This window comes from Oncorhynchus masou, chromosome 28, assembly GCF_036934945.1.
Source record: "Oncorhynchus masou masou isolate Uvic2021 chromosome 28, UVic_Omas_1.1, whole genome shotgun sequence".
Taxonomy (NCBI): Eukaryota; Metazoa; Chordata; class Actinopteri; order Salmoniformes; family Salmonidae; genus Oncorhynchus; species Oncorhynchus masou.
Window position 1 is genome coordinate 28,174,360 of NC_088239.1, and position 19,807 is coordinate 28,194,166.

Sequence of the window (19,807 nt, forward strand, 5' to 3'; positions counted from 1 at the left end):
TTTTTTAAATGAATTTATTCATACTATTTCATCCTTCCACTAGATATAGTCCCGACACAAATCTAGGGTTGCTATCCAAGCTGGCTGGTCATTCGTTCTATCGTTTCGGGTTGCCAGAGACACGAACCAGTCGTTCAGTCTTTTTGTTCTGTATCTATGGACTCTACTCGGTCATTCATTCTAAATGTTCCATTGCCATACTGGCTTATCCCTTGCTTGCTAGCTAGCCAACTATGGCTAACTTGTGTCATGTCAAACAGTGCAGCCAGAATAACAACAGTAGCGGTATTTGCATTTGTTTAAGCTGTTTTCTAGTGAAATTTATTTGAATACATCCATAACAATGAACTAATGAGATGCAATTTTGCCTTATTAAAGTTTGCTCTCTTGTCAGGATGCTGTTGTTCAGAGGAGAAACGCTGCCTGCCTGTCTGTCTGGTCCCGACTCCTGACTCCCGACCCGTTGATAACAGCTGGAGATCAAATTTGAATATTGAAACAATGTTGCAAATGTCAGAGAGAAAGACAGCATGGTTTATACAAATCTCTGCTGTTGAAAATGAAATGCTAGTCTAAAAGAAATTTGAGGTAATGTCTAGATGCTTTTTATAGTGGAGATCAAGTTCATAAATTGCCTGGCTGGGCTGATGAGACAGTGGATTGCACTGTCAGATGGAACGTCAAAGATTTAGCCGGTGATAACTTGTGGAATAGACACTGGCTGGAATGCAGTTTTAACCAATCAGCATTCAGGATTAGACCCACCCATTGTATAAACTCCTGGTTTTACAGGCCACATCAGACCTGCAAGTCACATTATGTTGACTTGCAAAGTGGTGTTTAATTCCTATTGGAATCCAATCAGAGTTAAGAGATCCAACAAGTGGATATTTTTTTAATCACCCACAACCTACATTCAGAATTACTCCCAAGGCAGGGAAAATTGAACATTGAGACAACCTCAATTATCTAAACTGGAACAATATCTCAGTAACGGGTACAATAAGGCCAACTACTAACAGATTGGATTAGTTTAGAAAAATGTATGCTATTTATCTCTGTGTAGCATAAAATGTATCAATCAATCAAAAATACAGATATTAAAACAAACAATTCTGAAAATCACCCTGCAATAGAGCATGCTGGGAAATATGATATATGGTTATATGTTGAACCCTTCTTGCTTTGCAAATAATCTTTCTTGCCTGGAAAAGAAAAGCGGTTCTTAGGATGTTAAAGGTTCTAGGTAGAACCCTTTGCCTTACAAAAACACTTTAACCTCCTGAGTGGTGCAGTGGTCTAAGGCACTGCATCTCTAGTGCTAGAAGTGTCACTGCAGACCCTGGTTTGATTCCAGGCTGTATCACAACCGGCTGTGATTGGGAGTCCCATAGGGTGGCGCACAATTCGCCCCCCAGCGTTGTCTGGGTAGGTTGTCATTGTAATTAAGAATTTGTTCTTAACTGACTTGCCTGGTTAAATAAAAAATCCTCTAAAAGTGGTTCCTCTGATCAAAACTGTTCTTGGTAGAACCCTATCCCTCTGCAAAGAACCTTTTTTTCTATGCGTATAGAGACCAGTAGGTGACCAGCAGAGACCAGTTGAGACCAGTAGATATGTGATAGAATGACTTTGTGGGTTGGTAGGAGGATCACTGGTTCCATCTATGGGGACGTGGCAGATCCCTGTCTCAGACTCTCCTAAGATCTCTGTCACAGTGTCAAACACTTCCTGCCTGGATCGTCACACTTTACTGTAGTGTGACAGGAGTGACTGCCTGTTCTCTACTGTCACTACTACATCTGCTCTGCTTTCTCTATGTCTGTCCATGTTTCTCTCGCCCTCTTCTTCTCTCTCTGTTTCTCTGTATCCTCCCACTCTCTCTCTGTTCCTCTCTATCCCCCCTCTCCACATTTCTCTCCCTCATCCTCTGTATCTCAATCTCAGCATCCCCCTTTCCTCTTGCCACCCTCCCTCCATCCCTCTTCACTCATAACCGCTCGCATCACCCCCGCCTGTCTCGTGTGGTGGAGGCGTATGGTTTCCATCACATGTAATACAAGAGATGGAGTCTAAATCAGGCCACACATGCAGCAGAGATGGTGTCAGTTTCCTGGGGCCCCCAAGAACGATTGCATGAACTTAAAGCCCTCTGGCCCGCTTGGTTTCTCCACTCGCTATGTATTACGTCATTCACAGGTACAAACTAAGTGAACACAGGGGACATGTTTTTGGATTCGATTCAATCCAAGCTGTTAAACAGTCAGTTATTAGGCAGGTTGTACTGCCAGGACCAGAGCTGGACTGAATGGTTGTTTGAGCACATTTAGCTTATTTAGCTTGGAGGCCCAGTTTGGAGCCTGTGCGTAAAGTTGAACCAAGCCCTAAGCCACGGTGGCTGACCTCCCCCTCCCCACAGAGCAGAATCCTGGTAATGGGAAGCAGAGCTGGGTCTCTGCTGTACCAACCACAGTGATACCTCCTAGTCAGTCACACACAAATACATTGGCTTTATGCATTGTCATTTAATGACAGGATTTAACATTGGTGTAAGTAGGGCTGTTACAGTGACCGTATTACCGCCACACCGGCAGTCATGAGTCATGCCAGCAGTCAAATTCCATGTGACCGTTTAGTCACGGTAATTAGGCTTCTCTAAGCTCTGATGTTGCTGATGGTCATTAGTAGCCAGTCAAACTTACTGCCTGGTCCCCAGCACTCTATTGTCCCTCTAAACACTCTGACATCATTGCAAATGTCATCGAGATTCTAATCAAACACTTTATGAGAGCCCGTGAGCAATTGTGTGAGAACACAAGAGTTTTAATGGGAATTATCTAGTGTAAATGGCCACTATTAAAAAGAGGAGGATCCCATATTTAAAAAGAGGAGGATCTACTATATTTATTTCTCAACTTTCCTAATTTCGAACACATTGCTTATCTTTACAACAGGAGTATAGCCTACCTGGCTGGCATGAAAACGAACCATGGGAAAATCATCCTCCATTATCTATTTAAGTGCATAGATGACATGTATTTTTCCCCCTCCCAGGTTTTGAAACAGGTGCATGATATTAGTCCATTCTAAATCAAAACAAATGTCACACATATATTATTTAGTATGTGTAAAGACAAGATTAAATCAAGAATAGTCTGATGGGTGACAATATTCACCTTTCACTTGACTATGCTTGGAATATTAATTTATCGCGCAGAATAGAATAGGTCACCTTTTGTACTATGGGGGATAGTAGATTGACATAGGCTGGTGCTTTTGCTGTTCGTTAGGGCTACAAATCTTGTTGGCTGAATGTGGACAGTTCTTCCAACATCTTCAATATGCGCCTTGGAATTTGAAAGGACGCTTGCAGTTGCATCCCCGATGTGTATGTCTTCATTAGTAGCCTTTGAGAAGGACCCGATCACGTGACAAGCTTTGGCTAATAATAATTTAGAATCTGAGAGAGCCATGTGAGTGAGAGGTGCTTCAGAGCACACAGCCAGGAGAAGGGAATTCTGATGATTATATTCAGTCCAAGGGCACAACAGAAACTGGACACAAAAGGCATACATTTTTTTAGGGTTTTACGGCCACACAAAGGAGATGAAACTGGGAAATTTGAGGCTGTCACTGGTGTAGAGAGGAGTAGGCAGGAGGCAGCCTCAGGTTTAGAACTACTGTATTTAATTAAGCACCATAGATCAAAGCGGGACGAAACCCAAAAGGTATTGTGCTCAAAATATATCTTCATAAACAAAAAGGCACAGGATGAACCCAAAGTGCAAAATATAAAGTACTCAGGAAATAGTAGGCAAGATTCCTGTCATGAAAACAAGTAACATTTTCAATGACTGACAAAGACAAATGTCAGAGGGAGTATATATACAGTGATAGAGTGGGGATTGGAACCAGGTGTGTGTAATGATGACGGGACAAGTCCGGGGTTGATGAGTGAAGGGCGTTTGCCAGCAGCAAATTCAGCAGCAGCTAGAAGGCCGGCGACACTGAACACCTGAGCTGGACAGGATGGGGAGCCAAAGCGAAGGATGGTGTGACAGAGTCATTATTAAGTGCTTGTTAAATTGTGAATGAGAGACTGATGAAGTGTGTGCAGCCATGAGACTTTTTTCAAATCATCATTAGTTTCGCATCATGCAGCCTGTTAACAATCAAAACATATATCCCAACATTTGTATCACAAATAAGTTGCATAAATAACTCTAAATTAAGTATACAGGAGGACCTGTTTCTTTGTTAACTGCTCAACACCGAATAGTCGCATTTGCGCACTCCCTCAAATCGTTTGGAGAAAATATGTTCAATTGTATTCTTCATACTATAAAATAATATAAAATAATGTCACGGAATTACATCCAAATTGTGTCTGCTAAATGAAATTGTGTAGCCCAGATCAGGGCCTAGCATAAGGACAACTCAGAGTAAGCTATTCTGTTCATCTGAAACAGACTACATTTTCTTCATATCGTGTTTCTTTAGACCTGTCTAAAATAAATGATGGATTTATTGTGAAAGTGTAGGCTATATTATGGCGCACAATACGGCGCCCAGCGTAGTCCGGGTTTGGCCGGGGTAGGCCATCATTGTAAATAAGAATTTGTTCTTTAACTGACGTGCCTGGTTAAATAAAAGTTAAGTTAAAAAAAATGTTTTAATTAAATGGATTTATTAGACTTTTTAAAATTAAGATTTTCCAAAGGTCTGCATCAGTGGCTTGTGTGGAAGCCAGGAGATGCTGAATGTGTTTATGTTAATTAAGTGACAATTACCGTGAGACAGGCAGTTATTTGCTTGACAATCACCGGCTGACAAAATGTTATGACCGCCACAGCCCTAGGTGTATTTCTCAACTTTCCTAATGTGTTTATTCATGCATATTCATTCACACAGAGACATAGGCATAAGCACACACACACACACACACACACACACACACACACACACACACACACACACACACACACACACACACACACACACACACACACACACACACACACACACACACACACACACACACACACACACACACACACACACACACTTTGTCTCGTACTTTGTACTACTTTATGCCATTGAAGAAGTCAGCTCTGCGTATGAGTCAGTCATTGAGCCTTCCTCCCCATCCAAATTGTAAAAAGAGCTCTTGGCTTGGTTTACAGTATATCAAACGATCTTATTAAACTTCTCATTTCTATTTGGAGTAAAGAGCCACAGATGGGCTGCAGGAAAAGTCCAGAATTCAGCATGATTTACAAAACAAATGTACCATTCCAACCGTATTGTCCTGCTTTTTCGAACGACACCGTTTTGGTCTTTTGGCACAACAAGGTTCTCCATGACTGTCAATTGTCTTTATGTGCTGTCACTAGGAGTCTATCTAACTAGTCTACGCCAGAGGTTCACTTTCACATAGCAATGCGATGATTGCCCTCCTGGAGCTGATTTTGTGCTGATTTCTGGAAAGGGTTTGAGTGTGTGTTAGGCAGGGCACAGTTCCAGATCCCTCTTAGCCTGACCTCCGCTCACTGACCTCCTCTCACTGACCTCCGCTCCTCATCGGTTAATATAGCTTTCTCCTCATATTTACTGTAAATGAACTCTGTCTTCTAATGAGCAAGGCTGTACGTTTCTGCTCAACCGTTTGCCCCAGGGACGTCCCGTTTGACATTCTGGCCAAGAGTTTAAAGGGCAATCCGGGATTGGTACATCCGTTTTTTCGAACTGTGAAATGAATGACACAAGCCATTGGCCACTTGAGCAGTTTGATGTTTTTCTAATCCCAGAGTGACCCTTTCATGGTTGTGGAAGAGAACAAGTTGATGAGGCTTGGTGAGGATACGGTTCCAGTAAACTGACCAAACGTTAGTCAAAGGCAAAGCTCTGGGACATAACAGCATACTCCGATGTGAACAAGGTAAACATTGACAGGATGTCAGAACTCAATAACATTAGAAGAACAATAGCATACACTGTTCATCCCAAACAGCACTTAGTTTGGAAAAGAGATTGGTGTTCTTTACTTGTTATGGAAAACGTTCTTAGTGTTTGGAGCAGCATTGTGTTTTGCTGTGAGCAATAAAAGTGTTTTTGTCAGTCTGTGGTCTCAGTATCCTGGATGTTGGTTGTTTTGTGCTCGTGGTCGGCAAGGCTAACCTAGGTTTGACCGTGCAGCTGTGGGAAGTGATGATGACCCACTGTCCAATTGAATGAGTAGCAGCCAGTCTGAAGGAACCATGAAACTCCACAGATAGACAACACATTGTTGTTAAACTGTGAAGAATGAAGCGCCGCATTCATTCTTGTCTCCATTTCTCTGGAGTCTGCTCTAATTTCTCTCAGATCCTTCCTCAAAAAATGTGTATAGTCACTGTAGCCTACAGTCACTTCGTGGGCTTATCTTTCGTTGACAGATTTTGGCCGGAGTAAAACCTCTCGCTTTGCCTCTTCATCTCTGGTAAATTCAAAACTCAATGTTTAAATGGCATCAGCTATCAGTGGTTCTCTACTCTATGTTGCCGTCTGTTTTATGGATTTGGTTTGGTGATCTGATATGAGAACAGAAAATGTATGTTTCACATTTTGTTTGAATTGTCCATTGTACATCTGTCAGATGATTACTAGGCTTCTAACATTCAACAAGGGAATCTGTGGGCCTTTTATCCCAGGTGCCTACGACATGAACATAACGATGCTTTCCCAGTGAGTGACAATGTTTATTGACCTAACTTTGATGTGACGCAGTCAGGAGTCCAGCATCTATACGGTGTCCCAAAAAGCATCCTATTCCCTACATAATGCACTAATTTTGACCAGGGCAAATGGCACTTTATTCCTTATATAGTGCACTACTTTTGACCAAAGGGAATAAGGTGCCATTTAGGACATAGCCTGTGTCTGTTGTCAGACTGAAGGGCCCATCCAGGAAGTCACCCACTGGGCGACAAACAACCAAGCCATGACCTTTGGATCACGACCTTGGACTGAGACTGTCACTGAGATCTCACAGGGGTGCAGAAAAACACAACAGCCCAACAGGACACAGCTGCTTCATCTGATACCTCCAGCCCCCTTCTCTCTAAACCTGACCATCGATTGGAAAGAGTAGGGATGGAATGAGCTGGAAAATGGAGGGGGTTGCAGGTTGCTTTGTTGTTGTGGCGGCCATGTTTGTGTTTTGACAGCTGTCCTCCATGTTGAATACTTGGACAGCGAATCCTGGGAGCTCGGTTGATCCTGTCAACATTGCCTAATGACGAAAAAGTTGGAACGCATTGTCTGTGTATTGTAGAAATTCATTTTCTAGTGTTTTGATTTACTTTCAGAGCAATAGATGTATAAGAACTCTGTCAGCATATTTAGATAGCACTGCTGTTTCTGTCGAAAGGCTTTTTGATGACTTTGAAGTGGTGTTCTCATGTGCTTGTTTAGCAGTGGAAGCCGGCATTGGGTTTGTACTCCAAACACACGTCAGTCGTTATAAATGTTCGGAAGCCCTGATATCCATTTTGTTTAGCCCTGGCGGCTACATACTCAACAACCATTGCTATGATCTACAACGATCTATGCATAGAGGCAAACCACAGATTGAAGCGGATCTTTGTCACTGACCAATACATTTGTCAGTTGCTATTGGACCTGTCTGACGTGATTCTGTGTAACTGACTGCACACACAGAACTTGCACAGTGATTGTAAGAGATATTCTTGGTAGGCGCCAGTCCTTGTTAAGAGACTTTAAGGGGGCCACCGAGGGGCCAGTTATAGATGGGGGCATCATAAGCCATGCGAGGGTGCCATTCGTGACTCACCGAGAGCTGGACAAGGTACCTCAGCTCCAAAAGGAAACATGTGATGGATAGCAAGGTGACCAGGTGCTATCATTCATATCTCTCTCTCTCTCTCTCTCTCTCTCTCTCTCTTTCTCTCTCTCTCTCTCTCTCTCTCTCTCTCTCTCTCTCTCTCTCTCTTTTTCCTCTCTCTTCTTTCTTGCTGCTTCCCAACTGCTATCGCTCTTTGTCCATCTCTACTCTCCTTCTCTGACTTCCTCTTGATTACCTTCTTTAGCTGTAATTACAGTGCGTTCAGAAAGTATTCAGACCTTTTGAATTTTTCCACATTTGTTATGATACAGCCGTATTCTAAAATGGATGAAATTTATATTTTTCCTCCTAAATCTACACACAATACCCCATAATGACAAAGTGAAAACAGGTTTTTAGACATTTTAGCATATTTATTAAAAATAAAAACAGATATCTTATTTTTTCCAAGTATTCAGACACTTTGCTGTGAGACTCGAAATTGAGCTCAGGTACTTCCTGTTTCCATTGATCATCCTTGAGATGTTTCTACAACTTGATTGGAGTCCAGCAGTGGTAAATACAATTGATTGGACATGATTTGGAACAACACACACCTGTCTATATAAGGTCCTATGGTTGACAGTGCATGTCAGAGAAAAAAACCAAGCCATGAGGTTGAAGGAATTGTCCGTAGTACGCCGAGACAGGATTGTGTAGAGGCACAGCTCTGGTGAAGTACTCCAAAAAATATCTGCAGGTCCCCAAGAACACAGTGGCCTCCATCATTCTTAAATGGAAGAAGTCAGGAAGCACCAAGACTCTTCCTAGAGCTGGCCGCCTAGCCAAACTGAGCAATTGGGGGAGAAAGGTCAGGGAGGTGACCAAGAACCCAATGGTCACTCTGAAGGAACTCCGGAGTTCCTCTGTGGAGATGGAAGAATCTTCCAGAAGGACAACCTAAAATTTCTAAAAACCCTATTTTTGCTTTGTCATTGTGTGTAGATTGATGAGGAAAAATAAAATAGATCCATTTTAGAATAAGGCTGTAACGTAACTAAATGTGAAAAAAGACAAGGGGCCTGAACACTTTCCGAATGCGCTGTAGTGACTGCTGTTAAAGAGTAACAGTAATGAAAAGAACAGCTCTCCAGTTGTGTTGTCTTAACATGTTGTGTCATCGAGCAGTGTGCCGACTGCTGAAGTGCTCCATGGGGTTGTTAGGGGCGATGGGGAGTGCATAATTATCCTCAGTGAGCTAAAGTGAAGTTAGTGGACTGCTGCTTGTTCGGACCGCCAGGGAGTTGAGTCAACATGAATGACTCAAGGTTAGCTAGGAGCTAGTGAAAGCTTGGAGTGTGGAACTGTGTTTGTGTATGCTTTGTCCGTGCCTCAACACTCATTCAGGTAAAGAAAATGTTCACTCTGACTTGGCTGTGTGGACACAATGCATCTTCAAGTCCCACTGCGGCCCTATAGCAGCCGAGCAACCTGACAAACTATTTACAATCAATTAAAAAAGGATTTCTTATTTACAATGACAACCTGATCACTCCAGGTTTTTTCTAATTGGCTAAAGCTATCCCTTGCTAGCTATACCTCTTTTCAACTGTATGGGTGGTGACTCAAGTGCTCGGGCACCAAATGGTTCCAGTGCACTAAAGAAAATTAAGATTCTTAAATGGTTCATCCTCAGCTCTTAAGGTTCCTTGGAGAACTTTTGCCCGATAAAGAATAACCTTTTAGTTAAGAGTGGGGTTCTTCGCGTGGCATATATGGTTCTTCAAAGTTCTTAAAGGTTCTTGAAATGTATGGAAGGCTGCAGATGTGTCCCTTTCATAGCACAGAGCACATTGGGAAGTGTTAACTAGTGTAACATTTCTAGTTACACTAGGCTTAAATCTAGGCTTAAATTAACACTGTAAAGAGTCAAATTAACACTAAGTGGTGTAAAATAACCTCAGTGTTGGTGTTAATAACCATAGCTGAAGCAAAACCACCCCCAGCATTATCGTATTTCACAGCATGCATTGATTTTTAGAATTGTTTGTTTCAATATCTATGTTTTTGATTGATTAACTAATCGTATGCTACTCAAATATAAATAACGTACATTTTTCTAAACAAATCAAATCTGTTACTTGGACTTATTGCACCCGTTACTGAAATAGTTGTTCCAGTTTAGATGCTTTAGGTCCCTAAAACTCAACTCTGGGCCTTGAAGCCAGTTCCACTGCATTACGAATATTCTTTTTACTTTTTAGTGATTTAGAACTGGGACAGCAGCTGTGTGCAATTAATTATCAGGTAGAACAGAAAACCAGCAGGCTCTGGATCCTGTAGGGTAAGAGTTGAATACCTCTGCTTTAGGTAGTATCATACAGTATCTTAGTCCTCCCAACCCTAGCAGTCATTCTGAATATAGGTTGCAGGTGAAAACAAATTCAGAATGTCGGTTATCCCTACTCTGTCTGGTTTCTCATAAGAATAACACATTACTTTACAGGCCTGCTATGGCCTGTAAACCATGACTTTCAGGTGACCTTGTTAGGGTTTAACTACACCCTCAAAATAAGGCCTTATGAAATATAAATTATCTTTAAACATTGAATCATTCAATTAGGAACTCACTCGGCAAATGTGACATGGATAAAAAAAATTAATGAAAGAAACAACCATCTCTCTGTTACTAGAAAACATAGTCATGGGTGGTACTCTAAAAATTCACTTGAAAGGCACCCTGGGAAATATGTAAATAAGGCTAAACACCTTATTTGCATAAAATAATAGGGTGTGTGCTCTTCCTCAAAGAGTCATCCTATTTAAGGTTCTTATTTGGTTCCAACTGGAACCTTTATTTTTAAGACTAGGCTACAATGGAAATCACCATTTCCACACCAATGCTTTTAATGGAAATTATTAGGATATAATTCATTATCATAATCACATTAAACAAAACAGGAAGCTCAATAGGCATATATTTAGCATGGGCCAAGAAGTGTTAACACAAAGATTGCATTGGCACAGGCTGCCTTTGTGTTACCATGGAAATTTCCATGTCTTGGAAGTGGCTTTCCTTGCGCTGAACATGCAAAGGAGTTTTATTTCAGGTACATGGAAAGCAGACCTTTCATTTTCCCCCACTTCCTGAATTCAAATGAAATACAGCTGTGTTCCCGTCAGCACTGCGGATCTCGGCACTCATCTGTCAGGAAAGATATCCTTGGAAAGAAATATTCCAAGAGAATGTAGGAGAATGCTTGCGTGGCTCTGTGACTTTCCCCACTTGAAGGTCCATGGTTTGAATCAGAGGAGGTTGGTATCATATCTCTTCATCTTATGTGTTTGTTTGGTGTCCCTCACCCCCTCACCAACCGGGCCCTCAGGGGACCAGTGGGCCCTTTAATGTGGCCTCCAGGCTGTTTGTCCAGATGTGTTGATCTGGAGGTTCAGTCCCAGAACCTGGATAGACCCCAGATTCCCAGCCCACATAGGGCCAGCTAGGCCCCACTCTGACCTCGCTCGCTGCTGTCTCCTCATAGCCTGACTCGGCAGCCATCTGAGCCACAATAGACACCTGATCACATGTGTTCCAAATGGCATCCTGTTACCTATATAGTCCACTACTTATGACAATGGCACCCTATCCCCTAGGCCCCTCAAACTCAACTCTGAACTTCGAAAACAATTTCACTACGTTTTTTCATTGTTCCCCTCTAATCAGGGACTGATTTAAGTGGGTGCAATTAATTATCAGGTAGAACAGAAAACCAGCAGGCTCTGGACCTCGTAGGGTAATAGTTGAATAACCCTGCCACAGGCAATGCACAGAGACCCAGGACCTTCATACAATGTAGTAAATGTTTTGGTATGATAACCATAACATCCTTTCACTTCGTATGGTTACTTTGTGAATATTGATGTAGGAAGGAAAGGATATATGCTAACTATTTTCCCAAATGTTTATTAATCTGCATTTCTCTCCCTTGTGTAGGGATCCAGGAGGGGACCCAGTGCACTAAGTGTAAGAATGAGTGGGCGTTAAAGACCTCCATAGCACTACTCTACGTGCTGTGCACTCTACTCACCATCGCTGTGGCTGTCCTCGGGTATAAAGGTAAGCGGAGACACACATTGATCTGTCAGTCAAAGTGCATGCATGCCTGCGTTCCAAATGGCACTCTATTCCCTATGTAGTGCACAACTTTTGACCAGGACCCATAGGGAATAAGGTGACAAACCTTAAAGTGGTAGGGAGAGACATATTTTCATGCTGGTGTGTCTGTCAAAAGGGCATACTACTTTTGAGACATAGAATAGAAAGTGTATGTCATTGTCCAACCGTGATGGCTAGCATCGGTCAAACAAACCTGCATGTTGCTACTTGACATATTTCACTGAAGTCGTTTGGTTTGTTGAGAAAGTGATTGTCCAAACTGTGCGTGGGGTCCTTGTTCATATCCTGCCAGGAAATAAGATTACATTGGAGAGTGTGTGTGTGGGGGGGGACCAGGCTGTGTGTGTGTTGTGTGTTTGTGTGCCTAACATCCCCCCCAGTGACCCCTTTCAGTCTGCCCAAACATGACATAGATACTGTCGGACAATGTTTCATTGTTATTCATTAAGGTAAGTGGAAGAGTCATGGAAACTCTGAGAGATCCCACTCTGCGAGATTATCACACTCTCTGAAAATAAAACAAGCCCTTTTCTCTCGAAAGTAACATTTACACACAGTCTGCCCCCCGCAGCCTGCCCTTTTTTTGTTGCTTTTCCACGAAACCTCAGTGCCGTTGTCTGTCCTCCCCCTTGCACCCTTCGTGTACCCCTGCACACGTCCCCCCATTCACCCTGTCTCTGTTTATTTAACCAACACCCCCAATCACACCTCCGGGAACCAACCCGCGGCTTTGCTGAGCTCCACTTCCTGCGTTCTGATTTTTCCAGCTTTGGGAAAACTGTCCCGCAATGGTCCGAAGGCCAAACTTAAGACTGTTCCTGTGATAATTGCACTAAACCATTCCCATATGTGTACACGTGTTTCCCCCCCCCCTATTTACAACATCTCAAAATGACACTGGTTTACATCTCTCGTGGTTATAGGGGGATTCTCAACTGCATTAAAAGTAATGTCCTTTACACTCACAATTGGGTTCAGTCAGTCAGCAGTCAATCCTCATCCTTGCTCCCTGCTGCACATTTGAATGCATCCCTAATTTAGACCAGATGAGCGGTGAACTCGATGCCACTCTAGCAGAACCCACTGAAATTGGGTTTTTACTGGCGGAGCTGTAGTACTGGGCTGTCCAGGGAACCACAGCTCCACAGCCTAAACATGCAGTCAGGTCCAGATGGTTATGTGGAGTGAGATCCCAATGCTCTATTCACCTCACATCTGTATTCTGTACTGTAGAATACAGCATATCTCTGACCCTGTGCTCTCTACTCTCACCCATAACAATGTCCTCGCTTTGTCTCTTTATCTCTTTATGGTGTGTATGTGGTCTCCACTGAGATATAGAACCTCCATGATATAGGCTTTCCTTGCAGGAAAGACTAGGGCTGCATCCCAAATGTCAGCCTATTCCCTATATAGTCCACTACTTTTGACCAGGGGGCTCTGGTCAAAAGTAGTGCACTATATAGGGAATAGGGTGGCATTTGAGACACGACCCAGTTTTTCGATGAGGTAGGGATCAGAAAAATATGAATATGAGGAAGGAGAGGACACAGAGAGGGGAATTAGAGGGTGTAGGGGGAGTCTCCCCACTCGTTGTCCTCACTCAGCACTCTTGCCGCATTCATTTATTTTTCCCTTTCTTTCTTTTCCTCTGTTTCTCTCTGTGCTCAGGCTGTGTGCATGGGATCTGCCACTACATTCTGGGCTATAATCAGAGCTTTAGCCAAAATAAGCGGAGTTGTCAGGTTGTGTGTATGTGTGTATGCACGCATGTGTGTGTGTGTGTGTGTATGCTTTTGTGCGTGCATACTCAGTGCCTGCTCAGTGTGTGTGTGTGTGTGTGTGTGTGTGTGTGTGTGAGGAAGGGATGACACCCAGAAACTACAGCTGCAGCACAGCTGGCCTACTACACATGCCATAGTAGGGCATAGCTCTTGGCCAGATATTATACAGTGTGTGTGTGTGTGTGTGTGTGTGTGTGTGTGTGTGTGTGTGTGTGTGTGTGTGTGTGTGTGTGTGTGTGTGTGTGTGTGTGTATGTGAGTGTTGGTGTGTGTGTGTATGTGTGTGTGTGTGTGTGTTATGCAGAGAAACAATGTATAGTAAATGTATGGTTTAATGTGAGTGTGTCTTTCGAGCTCTGTGTGGCACAGCAGTGTATAGCCTGGAAATGTGTCTCATTTAGTTTGCAATGGAACATTTCATTCAGACTGGCCATACCTATCCAATCTGAGGTAAAACTACTCTTTCAATTGACAGGGAGTTTTCATAGATCATATGGCTTTCTTAAAACTGTCATAGTTGTTTTTGTATTTCAAAAGTATTTTGGGTGGAAGGTGAAGGTGAAAATGTGAAACATACAGTACCAGTCTAAAGTTTGGACACACCTACTCATTCAAGGGATTTTCTTTATTTTACTATTTTCTACATTGTAGAATAATAGTGAAGACATCAACACTATGAAATAACACATATGGAATCATGTAGTAACCAAAAAACTGTTAAACAAATCTAAATATATTTGAGCCTTTGCCTTGATGACAGGTTTGCACACTCTTGGCATTCTCTCAATCAGCTTCACCTGAAATACTTTTGCGATAGTCTTGAAGGAGTTCCCACATATGCTGAGTACTTGTTGGCTGCTTTTTCTTCACTCTCTGGTCTAACTAATCCCAAACCATCTCAATTGGGTTGAGGTCAGGTGATTGTGGAGGCCAGGTCATCTGATGCAGTACTCCATGACTCTCCTTGGTCAAATAGCCCTTACACAGCCTTAAGGTGTGTTGGGTCATTGTCCTGATGACAAAATAATGATAGTCCCACTCAGCACAAACAAGATGGGATTGTGTATTGCTGCAAAATACTGTGGTAGCCATTAAAACCTCTTAAGGATCCGCTCCTATTTTTAAGTTTTATCCTAAAATGACATACCCAAATCTAACTGCCTGTAGCTCAGGCCCTGAAGCAAGGATATGCGTATTCTTGGTACAATTTGAAAGGGAACACTTTGAAGTTTGTGGAAATGTGAACGAATGTAGGAAAATATAAAGACAAAAAAACAACCGTTCTTTTGAAATTTTGTTTTACCATCATCTTTGAAATGCAAGAGAAAGGCCATAATGTATTATTCCAGCCCAGGTGCAATTTTGGCCGCTAGATGGCAGCAGTGTATGTGCAAAGTTTTCAACTAATCCAATGAACCATTGCATTTCTGTTCAAAATTTTGTATCAAGACTGCTCAAATGTGCCTAATTTGTTTATTAATAACTTTTTCATGCTAATCGAATTAGCCTACATTAGCTTTACCGTCCCGTGGACAGGACACCGATCCCAAAGAAGTTGTTTAAGCGTGCCTTGAATTCTAAATAAATCACAGACTGTGTCACCAGCAAAGGACCCCCACATCATCATACCTCCTCCGTACTTCACGTTGGGAACTACACATGCGGAGATCATCAGTTCCCCTACTCAGCGTCTCACAAAGACACGGTGGTTGGAACCAAAAATCTCAAATTTGGACTCATCAGACCAAAAGACAAATGTACACCAGTCTATTGTCAATTGCTTGTGTTTCTTGGTCCAAGCAAGTCTCTTCATATTATTGGTGTCCATTGGTAGTCGTTTCTTTGCAGCAATTCGACCATGAAGGCCTGATTCACGCAGTCTTCTCTGAACAGTTGATGTTAAAAGGTGTCTGTTACTTGAACTCTGTGAAGTATTTATTTGGGCTGCAATTTCTGAGGCTGGTAACTCTGATGAACTTATCCACGGCAGCAAAGGAAACTCTGGATCTTTCTTTCCTGTGGCAGTCCTCATGTGAGCCAGTTTCATCATAGAGCTTGATGGTTTTGTGACTGCACTTTCAAAGCTTTTGAAAATTTCCAAATTTACTTACCTTCATGTCTTAAAGGAATGTTGGACTGTCGTTTCTCTTTGCTTATTTGAGCTGTTCTTGCCATAATATAGACTTGATATTTTAACAAATAGGGCTATCGTCTGTATACCACCCTTACCTTGTCACAACACAACTGATTGGCTAAAACGCATTAAGAAGGAAAGAAATTCCACAAAATTCCTCTGACACCGCCTGGTATAGAAGTCCTGGATGGCAAGAAGCTTGGCCCCAGTTATGTACTGGGCCGTACGCACAACCTTCTGTCGTGCCTTGCGGTCGGAGGCCGAGCAGTTGCCATACCAGGCGGTGATGCAACCAGTGCAGCTGTAGAACTTTTTGAGGATCTGAGGACCGATTCCAAATCTTTTCAGTCTCCTGATAGAGAATAGGCATTGTTGTGCTCTCTTCACGACTGACTTGGTGTGTTTGGAACATGATAGTTTGTTGGGGATGTGGACACCAAGGAACTTTAAGCTCTCGACCTGCTCCACTACAGCCTTGTTGATGAGAGGGGGGGCGTGCTCGGCCCTCCTTTTCCTGTAGTCCACAATCGTTTCTTTTGTCTTGATCACATTGAGGGAGAGGTTCTTATCCTGGCACCACACTGCCAGGACTCTGACCTCTTCCCTATAGTCTGTCTCGTTGTCGGTGATCAGGCTGTTGTGTCGTCGGCAAACTTAATGATGGTGTTGGAGTCATACTGTTGGAGTCGTACTTGGCCATGCAGTCATGGGTGAACAGGGAGTACAGGAGGGGACTGAGCACCCCCTCCTGAGGGGCCCCCATGTTGAGGATCATCGTGGCAGATGTGTTGTTACCTACCCTTACCATCTGGGGCCGGCCCATCAGGAAGTCCAGGATCCAGTTGCAAAGGGAGGTGTTTCGTCACAGGGTCCTTAGCTCAGGGGTGACCTTTGAGGGCACTATGGTGTTGAACGCTGAACTGTTGTCAATGAATAGCATTCTCACATAGGTGTTCCTTTTGTCCATGTGGGAAAGGGCAGTTTTGAGTGCAATAGAGATTGCATCATTTGTGGATCTGTTGGGGCGGAATGTAAATTGAAGTGGGTCTAGGGTTTCTGGGATAATGGTGTTGATGTGAGCCATGACCAGCCTTTCAAAGCACTTCATGGCTACAGACGTGAGTGCTATGGGTCAGTAGTAATATATGCAGGTTAAATTGGTGTTCTTGGGCACAGGGACTATGGTGGTCTGCTTGAAACATGTCGGTATTACAGACTCAGTCAGGGTCAGGTTGAAAATGTCAGTGAAGATACTTGCCAGTGTGTCAGCGCATGCTCAGAGTACACATCCTGGTAATTTGTTTGGCCCTGCGGCCTTGTGAATGTTGACCTGTTTAAAGGTCTTACTCACATCGGCTATGGAGAGCGTGATCACACAATCTTCTGGAGGAGCTGATGCTCTCATTCATGCTTCAGTGTTGCTTGCCTCGAAGCCAGCATAGAAGTGATTTAGCTCGTCTGGTAGGCTAGTGTCACTGGGCAGCTCACGGCTGTGCTTCCCTTTGTAGTCCGTCATAGTTGGCCAGCCCTGCCACATCCGATGAGCGTGGAGCCGGTGTAGTACTATTCAGTCTTAGTCCTGTATTGACGCTTTGACTGTTTGATGGTTCGTCGGAGGGCATAGCGGGATTTCTTATAAGCGTTCAGGTTAGAGTCCCACTCCTTGATAGCGGCAGCTCTACCCTTTAGCTCAGTGCTGATGTTGCCTGTAATCCATGACTTCTGGTTGGAGTATGTACGTGTGGAGTACACCACTGATGTGGTGTACTCCTCAATGCCATTGTAAGAATCCCGGAACAGATTCCAGTCTATGCTAGCAAAACAGTCCTGTAGCTTAACATCTGCGTCATCTGACCACTTCCTCATTAAGCGAGTAACTGGTACTTTGTGCTTTCATTTTTGCTCGTCAGCAGGAATCAGGACGATTGAGTTGTAGTCAGATTTGCCAAATGGAGGGTGAGGAAGTGCTTTGTAAGTGTCTCTGTGTGTAGTGTAAAGGTGGTCTAGAGTTTTTTTTCCTCTGGTTGCACATGTAACATGCTGGTAGAAATGAGGTAAAACGGATTTAAGTTTCCCTGCATTAAAGTCCCATGCCACTAGGAGCACCGCCTCTGGATGAGCATTATCTTGTTTGCTTATGGCTTTATACAGCTCGTTGAGTGCCGTCTTAGTGCCAGCGTCGGTTTGTGGTGGTAAATAGACAGCTACGAAAAATATAGATGAAAACTCTCTTGGTCTATAGCTTATCATGTGATACTCTACCTCAGGCGAGCAAAACCTTGAGAGAAATAGACACAGACCGCCACCCCTTGTCTTACTGGAGGCAGCTGTTCTATCTTGCTGATGGACCGAAACACCCAGACAGTTGTATGTTATCCATGTCGTATGTTGTAAGTTATCCATGTCCAGTCACGACTCGGTGAAACATAAGATATTACAGTTTTTAATGTCCCGATGGTAGTCTTATCAAAGCTCATCCATTTTATTATCCAAGGGGGATTACTCAATCACCGTCGGATCCTTACAAGGCACCCAGACCTACATCCACAATATCTCTGTATCTTCTTCATGCGAATGATGGGGATTTGGGCCTTGTTGGGTGTCTGAAGTAAATCCTTCGCAAAAGAAAAAGGCTTTGTCCAGTTCGAGGTGAGTAATCGCTGTCCTGATGTCCAGATGCTTTTTTCGGTCATAAGAGATGGTGGCAGAAACATTATGTACAAAATAAGTTACAAATAACGTTTAAAAAACACACACAGCAGCACAATTGGTTAGGAGCCCGTAAAACAGCAGCCATCTCCTCCGGCGCCATCTTTTACAACTTTCTTGGTTACTACATGATTCCATATGTGTTATAATCCTACAATTTAGAAAATAGTAAAAATAAAGAAAAACCCTTGAATGAGTAGGTGTGTCCAAACCTTTGACCGGTAGTGTACATCTGTCCACCAGGCTGAGAAGGCTACATCCCGAGTGGCATTTGATATTCCATATACAGGCGACTTGATTTCCCCAAAATATTAGGATGTCTACTCTGTATGAAGCAATTTTCCATCATAATAATCTCTATGTTTCAAGTCTGGAGACATTTCTGTGAATGGTTGGGAATGTTGTTTTGATCTCTTGTTTCCTGCAATGGAAAGAGTGGGATCCTGGGAGGATTATACGTTCAGAGAGTTGAGGTAGTAAACACTTTCTCAAACATGCGAAAACAATTACTTCTGAGTTTCACAAACACTACTACATGTCTATGACACTACCCATACCAGGCCCATATCCAGAAAGCGACTCAGAGTAGGAGTGCTGATCTAGGATGATCTTTGCCTTAAATCTTAATGAATAAGAAGGGGGAGGGACCTGATCCTAGATCAGCACTCCTACTCTGAGACGCTTTGTGAATATGGGCCCCAGTCAACACTATCAGGTAGGAGTGCTTCTAACACTACAGCACTCTTGATAAGACACTCACCTGAAATAAATTCCATCTGAATGGGAAAATTTAATTATAGGCTACTTTTGGGCTGAATTCCGTGTTATGCATGCATGTGAATATGGCATGAATCAATTGATTCAGTCTACTCCCATTTTAGCTTAGCACAATTACAGACGAACACATGCAAGTCATTTAAAGCATGCCTGAACTTCTGGGTTTCTATTTCCGCAAGGCATTTATTGACAATGAGAAAAGTACACTCATCCTTGGCGGGTTTGAAGAATGACACATTGTTGTTTCTCCGTCTCTCATCTCTCATTTCCAAGCTGTTGCCTTCTGTCCTCTCTGTCGTTGTTAGTTAGATGTTCTATCATCACTTTACTTCTTCCTTAATTGGAATGTTCCGTGAAATGAGTGCCCTTTGATATTTTAAGTAGAAATTGTGCACTAATATAACA

The 19,807-nt window shown here is 42.9% G+C and overlaps 1 protein-coding gene across 2 annotated transcripts in view; it reads left to right on the top strand.

Annotated features, from left to right (window-relative positions):
* The window catches only part of LOC135517480 (collectin-12-like), a 66,902-nt gene that overhangs the window by 35,026 nt on the left and 12,069 nt on the right, over positions 1–19,807 (top strand). For both annotated transcript variants that reach the window (XM_064941807.1, XM_064941806.1), the window contains one exon: positions 11,817–11,939. In XM_064941807.1, coding sequence (XP_064797879.1) covers positions 11,817–11,939 — 123 coding nt within the window. The remainder of the gene's footprint in view (positions 1–11,816; positions 11,940–19,807) is intronic.